Here is a 7,439-nt window from a genome sequence, read left to right on the forward strand (position 1 = left end):
CTTATTGTAGATGGAGTGGACATGGCATATGGTTGTGAAGCAAGAAATTGCGGGAACTGTTCTGCAAGGGCACTTATGCAAGGATCAAATGAGGAATCATTCCCTGAGTTATCTGATCAAGGGGCAACAGCTATTGTATTTGACTGGTGCCCTCCTAGTCGCCACTGCTGGGGCATTGGACCCTATAAACGTTGAGATGGCTTGCCTCCGTATTGCCATAGCAATGAAGTTTGAGTTTTATTCAACAATTTTGGACACTGAGCCTTCTAATGTCCCTTCTCCTTATAGAAGTTGCACTCATTGTTGGGGCTAGGCGAAGATTGATTCTGACTGAAGGAAGGAGGTTTAGGAGGAGCAGCCAAAATGGATGTAGATGTGGGATATGTTCCCTTTCTAGTATGAGATTTGAGATGAGTCTCCTTTACCAACAACTCACTGACCACTGAATCAACTAAAGTTAGTGAAACATGATGTAAAATTGATCCATGAATGCCCTCGAAATCATCATGGAGAGCCATCAGAAATTGGACCGCCGTCCCGCGTCACGAACACCCCGAACACCGCCGTTGTTCGCCGCCTTCCGATTCTGAAAAGATAGTATTTTTTTACGTGCTTCCAACTCTCCTTTGCTGGCTGTGTGTGTATCTTCGCAGCACCCCCAAAAGAAAACCACAAGAAAGCTCCCCAAAAAATAATTTTTCTAAGAAACTTTATGTGTTTTTTTTTTTTTTGGCCTCCCTTGTGTTTCTCCCCCCAAGAAAAATCTTTTCTTTTTTTCCTATAATGCGGCCTCTCTCCCCTCAGCCCCAGCGCACGCTGCTCTCTCCAAATCTCCTCTTGCACACGGCACTCCCCCCACAAGGAAACCTCCTTTGACTTTTCCTTTTTCAATCCTTTCCTTTTGCTTTTCTTTCCTTTCTTTTTTGTTTTTTTTTTCCATTCTTTTGTCTTTCCATTCTATGTACCCAGCGCACACTGCCCTTATGAGATGACCCAGCTGCATGGCTGGGTCACATCTCATTTTTTGATTTTTTGATTTTCTTTTTTTTTTCAAAGGTACATGAACTGCCCTCCTCTTTCAAGCCCACTTTCGACCCTCTTACAGCTCGTAACTCTCAAAACTTAAAACACAAAAGATGTAGAGCTCTTTTTCAGCTTTTCCAGAATTTTGAATCATCTCGATCGGAGCTCGTATGAGAAAGTTACGCCAAGATTACGAAGAATTGTCGAAAAAATCCATAAAACGGCGTATGCTAACTTCACGTCTGATTTCGGCCTTGATGCTACCAGTAGTTTGCAAGGCACAAAACACGAAAATTGTAGATTGTTTTCTTATCTTTCTACGGAATTTTGAATCATCTGAATCAGAGATTGGATGAGAGAGTTACGCACAGATTGCAAAGTACCGTCGGTTTTTTTAGCTTCCAACAGTTGCTCTGCAATAAAAAACACCAAAATTTCATACATTACTCAATAAAACCCAAATTTTATAAATAGAACACAATGTTAGAATATTGAGAGTAGTTAGGCATTTAAATACAAAATATCATTTGTAATACATGAATTAAAGTACCTAATTACGCATTTTAAGCGCGTAATCAGTCTCCTTTACCAATAACTCACTGACCACTGAATCAACTAGAGTTAGTGAAACATGATGTAAAATTGATCCACGAATGCCCTCGAAATCATCATGGAGAGCCATCAGAAATTGGACCAATCGCTACTCTTCCCTATGAGCAATATATAGAGCAAACTTCTATAATTTTACAGATTCTGTGAGAGCCAATTGATCCCAAAGATCAGTCATAGCTGAATAAAAATACTAAACACTCCTATCCTTTTGTTCAAGGGCTCGAATATCTATCATTAATTGATACTGAACAGCAAAGTTAGATGGAACATAGAACCTTGCCAAATGGTCCCTAATCTCCTTTACAGTTTCATATTTCACCAATTGAATCACAATGTGAATATCAACAGAATTGTTTATCTAAGTAATAACTTTAGAGTTATGAGTATCCCACACATCCAATAAGTCCTCATATTTATCAACCCCTTCCATAGGTTTACGAGCCAAACCTGAGACATAACTCCACATCTTCTTACCCTTTAAGAAATTTCTCATCACATAACTCCAATAAGAATAATTTTTACCATCCAACCGCACACTAATAGATTGTAGAGAATCAACAAATATACCCAAGATATAAGAAACAAATTAATTTAAGGATGGCAAGAGCGAAACCAAATCTGTCAATACTGAGCCAAGCGAGAATCCAATAAATCACAAGTCAAACTCAAACCAAAATTTAAAGCAAATCACGTCCAGATTCACCAACAGGCAGTATCTGCTAGAAAACCAAAATTAAACCGTATGGAAACCAAAAATAAGGAGCCACACTAATTCAAACAACTATAGTCAAGCGTGTTTCTCCATCAACATCAAAACAATAGCTCTGCAATAGTGAGTAACCAAACCAGCGATGCATCTCCAACAAGGTTGTTTCCCAAATACCCTTACCCATTTGGTCTCTCGTCTCGCTCCCATGTTCCAAACCTTCAATCAGCAGCAAGAGCCATGGTAAAAAATCATGGGCAATCGGAATCGACAGCCATGGTCGGACAAACTCTAAAGTGAAGATCCAAAGTCAAGCATTTGTCTAATAAGAAACTCCACTATCAAAGAAAAGTCGTTAGAATATGGTGATTCTAAGGCCTCAGAGACAGAAAAATCGGGTTTCAAAGTGGTTCGTTAGAGTTTCAAAAATGGATTTAATGAAGTTTTAAAGGATGATTGTTTTAGTTTTGTTGATGAGCACAAGCGAGTTTCTTCGAGATCATTGTCTCTCTTCATATGAACTCTTAGGTGAAATTGGCAGCAAGGGCTTACGACAGTTAAACAACAATGAACGAGAAAGACGGCTTACGATGGCAAGGGCTCACGGCGGCAGTGAGAGTTCATGATGGCAGCGAGGGGTCACTGTAGCAGCGATGGTGCTACAACGAGATGAGCCAACGGATAGATGACAACGATGCAATGGCAAGACTAACCGAGCAGTGGAGTGGAGAAGAAAGAGGCACCGAGGAATTTTGATTTTTTTTTATTTCGAAAGTAGGAAGAAGCAAAGCTCTGATACCATGATAAAATCAAATAGGAGCAAAAGATTGGGAAAAGAAAAAGCTTTGATTGAATCATTAGGGTTCTATAAGAGATAAAGATGACTTATATAGCTTATAAGAGGGAAAAAAGACTATTCTACCCTAATATAATGCAAATAATTATTATCACTAACAATATATATATATATATATATATATATATATGAAAATTAAAGAGAGAGGAATGTCCTATACAATTAAGAAGAGCCGATAAATACAAACATGTATATATAAACAAATTACGACGTATGGTAGAAAGAAAACAACTACAAAATACAGCTTAATATATATTAGCGTAATCACCAAAACAGGTTTCTGAGTCGTGAACTTAACAGATTATTAACATGGGAACACAATGCATGCATGGCTTCATGCACCCATGCAAGTAGTACTCTACGTGTGATGCAAGTAATCAATACATGCACGTACCTTCCTTCCATCTACACACACACACACACACACACAAAGCTATACTACGCTTATTAATCCTAATCCCCACGCAACGCCTCATGTCACCCATCACCCCTGCGTGACAAATCAAACCTGAATCACACCCAACTCACCCAGATCTTAAGTGCATCTACCTAGCATCAATTAACAGCATCATCACACCTCTCTCTCTCTCTCTCTCTCTCTCTCTCTCTCTCTCTCTCTCTCTCTCACACACACACACACACACACACAAATAGAATTAACAGACAGAGATCAGGGAAGCAAAGCAACTAAGCTGTGTTCTTATACATATTATAGGTATGGCGAGTGGTGGTGTGGTGATGATATGCCTCCTGTTCTCCTTCTTGTTAGTAGGTGGAGTGCTGTCATCCGGCAAAACTGCTTATGATGAAGAGCTACAAGGGAAGAAGGGTGGTGGTGGTGGTGGTGGTGGTGGTGATGGTAGTGGACATGGACAATATGAACATGAAGATGATGATGAGGATGTACCGGCAGAGGACGTGGATCTACTGGAGTTCCCACTGAATTTGGAGTTCCTGGAGGCAGAGTTCTTCTCGTGGGGAGCATTGGGACGTGGACTGGATGACCTGGCTCCCGATGCCACCATGGGAGGCCCCTCCCCCCTCGGCCCTAGGATTGCTAATCTTGACCCTTTCACCAGGGACATCATTACCCAATTTGCCTATCAAGAAGTTGGCCACTTAAAGTACTTATACACATTTACAAGAAATACTTTTAACTACTATTTATTCCTTTAAATAATATTTAGAATTTATCAATTAGAAGACATTATATTAATGTTTGAATCAATTAAAGTAATGATGTAGGACCCTTACCACTAATGGGTCAGAGAGGCCAAAGTGTCAAACCGGCCATATTTTTTACTTAACATGCCTATAAGGTATTGCTATAACATGTATATGCACCAAGGTTTTTAATTTCCATTTTATGATTGAATTTAACTTAATCATTTTATATATTCACATAAGATATAATATAATTGGAAGTTGTTTTAACATGATTTAATTATTTGATGAATACCAAATTAGCAACAAAATTAATTAAAGTTAATTACATGTGTATAGGGCCATTCAGAGTATAGTAAAAGGGTTTCCAAGGCCTCTTTTAGATTTGAGTATAAAATCGTTCGCAACTGTGATAAATAGTGCCTTCGGACGATCCGTGGAGCCACCCTTCAACCCTTACGCCAATACTCTTAGTTACCTCATTGCGTCCTATGCAATTCCCTATGTGGGGCTCACTGGGTATGTTGGGGCAAGTCCGAAACTTCAAGGAGCAACATCCAAGAGGGTAAGTTTGCCCAAGGTAGCATGATCAATTTCTGGTTGAAACCTTTTTGTCCTAATTTTCTTCATTTTATCCACTCTAAAAACAGTTGTAAATTTCTTCTACCAAAAGTTTTTTTTTTTTTTTTAAATTGCTGGAACTATACAGATTTTAATATAACTTGTTGAATTTTTTCTATAGAACAAAATGTCCTTGAAATTGAAATCATTGTCAAAACCCTCTTAAGATTGAACTCAATACAACACCATTTTCTGTGAAGTACTGAAGGAAAATTTGAGGCTTAACAATTCTCTTCTAAACTTAACAAATTTGAAGAGTTTAATTAAATAAATGTCTTAAATTGGAAGAAACTTAAGTGCATAGATTTCTTTTTACTAAATGTAGACTTTAATGTGCTCATTTTTTTATAGTTTTATATTTTATTTATAATGTTTTAGTTTCATCCAATATTTCTTTCAAAATTTGCATGTTCTTGAAGCCATTAATTTTAATAAAATCTCGAATTTTAAAACCTTCACTAAAACTCAATAAAGCAACACTGAATTAGTCCATTATCTATTATATATCTATCATTTTTATGTGTACATGCATGCGCATCTGGTTTAGCTCGTTGCAGGCCTTTTAGGTGTTGAATCCGGTCAAGATGCCGTCATTCGAGCACTTCTCTACCAACATGCACTACAAAGGGTCTATCCTTATGGAATCACAGTAGCAGAATTCACTAATCGAATTTCTAAGCTAAGGGACCATTTAGGGGATGATGGTGTGAAAGACGAAGGACTCATAGTCCCAGAAGAAGAAGGAGCAAAGGGGAAAATTACGGGTAATGTCTTAGCAGGAAATGACTACTCAATTTCATATGCTAGAACTCCATAAGAGATATTAAGAATTGTGTATGGAAGTGGGGATGAACATGTTCCTGGGGGATTCTATCCTAAGGGAGGGAATGGTCAAATTGCCAGATCTTACCTACAAAAAGACTAAAGGGCCACAAAGAAATTATATTGGAAGTAAAACATTATGCTATATCGCCATCATCAATGTTTCAAATTTTCTTCTAACTATTAGTTACCTTAAATGTAATGATCTAATTCCAAGTTCCCCAAATTGTTTCTATGTGTTACAGCCTCTAATTTTCTTTACTTTTTCTTTTCATATGATTTAGGCTTTGTCTTGATTAACAATTTTGTTTAAGAAAAAGAAAGAAAAGAAAAATTATAAAAGAAAATAATATTTAATGCATTTTCTGTATATGTTAAATACTATATTAAAAAATAAAAAATTTGCTCTAGTATAATTAATTTTTTTTCTTTTAAAGTTAAAATTACCATATGTAAAATCAAAACTTATTTCATCAAGTTGCTATATATTTTATTTTCTTTTTTTTATTTTTCTTGATAACCAAATATAAAAGAGTAAATTCTTTCATAGTTTTTTCTTTCTCCTAATATTTTTAAAGTGTCAAATGACTGTCCATCAATTTACCAAAACAGCCTAAACTACTAATTAAATTCCAAAGAAGAAGAAAAAAATACAGCCCTATGCACAAAGCTTCCACTTATACGGTATCTAAAAAAGGGGCCAACCATAGGGAATCTATAATACCTAACTTTACCTTACATTTTTATTAATTGTGAACTTCAAAAATATGTTTATTATCTAACAAGAAAAAAAGGAGATTGTTAAAACCTATTGATTGAAAAAAACAATTTTAATTTTTTTTAATTAATTATAAGTTACCTTCCAATTTTCAAAATTTTCAGCATGGTTGTAATTTCACATTCTCAACCAATGAAGGATTTCTACATAAATGCTCCCTTGGGTATCTTTCATTAAAATCTCTCTCATGGAGACTAATTATACTCACTATTTTAACTAGGTTAGATTACTAAAGGAGGGTTCACATCCAAAACCTCTTTTAAGTTTGATTTTCTTCTAAAATTCTATCCAGCTTGAATCACCCACTATATTTGTTGCTACAATACAAACTCTTGAAACTGCCATTGTCCTTGCTACAATGAAAATTGAGTTAATTAATCCCATGTATGGTCAAATCATAACATTGTTGTGAAACTTTGGGGCTTCAAAATTGTTGTTTGTGGTGTGTCTCTTATACTTTAGATTTCATAAACAAAGAAGAAAGAAAAACATGAAGAGACAGCACAGTGGGGGCTCGTCGACCAGTGCCCTGTGATCGTCAACGAGAGGACAGCAAGGACTCGTTAACAAGTGTCCTGCGCTCATCGATGAGAAGATCTTGAGAGGAGGCCCAAAAGTTTAAAGTTTCTAAGATACCGAGAGCAGAAAAATGGGATCGTCGACGAGTGGAATGATTCATCGACGAGTGTTTTTCTTGGTCTCATGGACGAATCTCTTTTTCTTGTCGATGAGAAGTTCTGGGTTGTGAGCAGTCTTTTAAATTTTGAATTTGAATGTTTGGGTGGTTGGGTAAATGGAGGGAAACCTCCAAGAGAGTTTTATATATGTCATTCTAGGCATGTATTGAGAATACAGAG

General features: G+C 36.6%; 1 protein-coding gene across 1 annotated transcript; it reads left to right on the forward strand.

The window, feature by feature from the left end:
• The first annotated feature begins 3,914 nt into the window (after positions 1 to 3,914).
• LOC131145889 (desiccation-related protein PCC13-62-like) lies at positions 3,915 to 5,799 on the forward strand. The gene is made up of 3 exons (XM_058095069.1): positions 3,915 to 4,321; positions 4,701 to 4,926; positions 5,530 to 5,799. The coding sequence occupies exons 1-3, from the start codon at positions 3,915 to 3,917 to the stop codon at positions 5,797 to 5,799; spliced, it is 903 nt and encodes a 300-aa protein (XP_057951052.1).
• Positions 5,800 to 7,439: the final 1,640 nt, after the last annotated feature.

Source organism: Malania oleifera, chromosome 13 (assembly GCF_029873635.1).
Source record: "Malania oleifera isolate guangnan ecotype guangnan chromosome 13, ASM2987363v1, whole genome shotgun sequence".
NCBI classification, from domain to species: Eukaryota; Viridiplantae; Streptophyta; class Magnoliopsida; order Santalales; family Ximeniaceae; genus Malania; species Malania oleifera.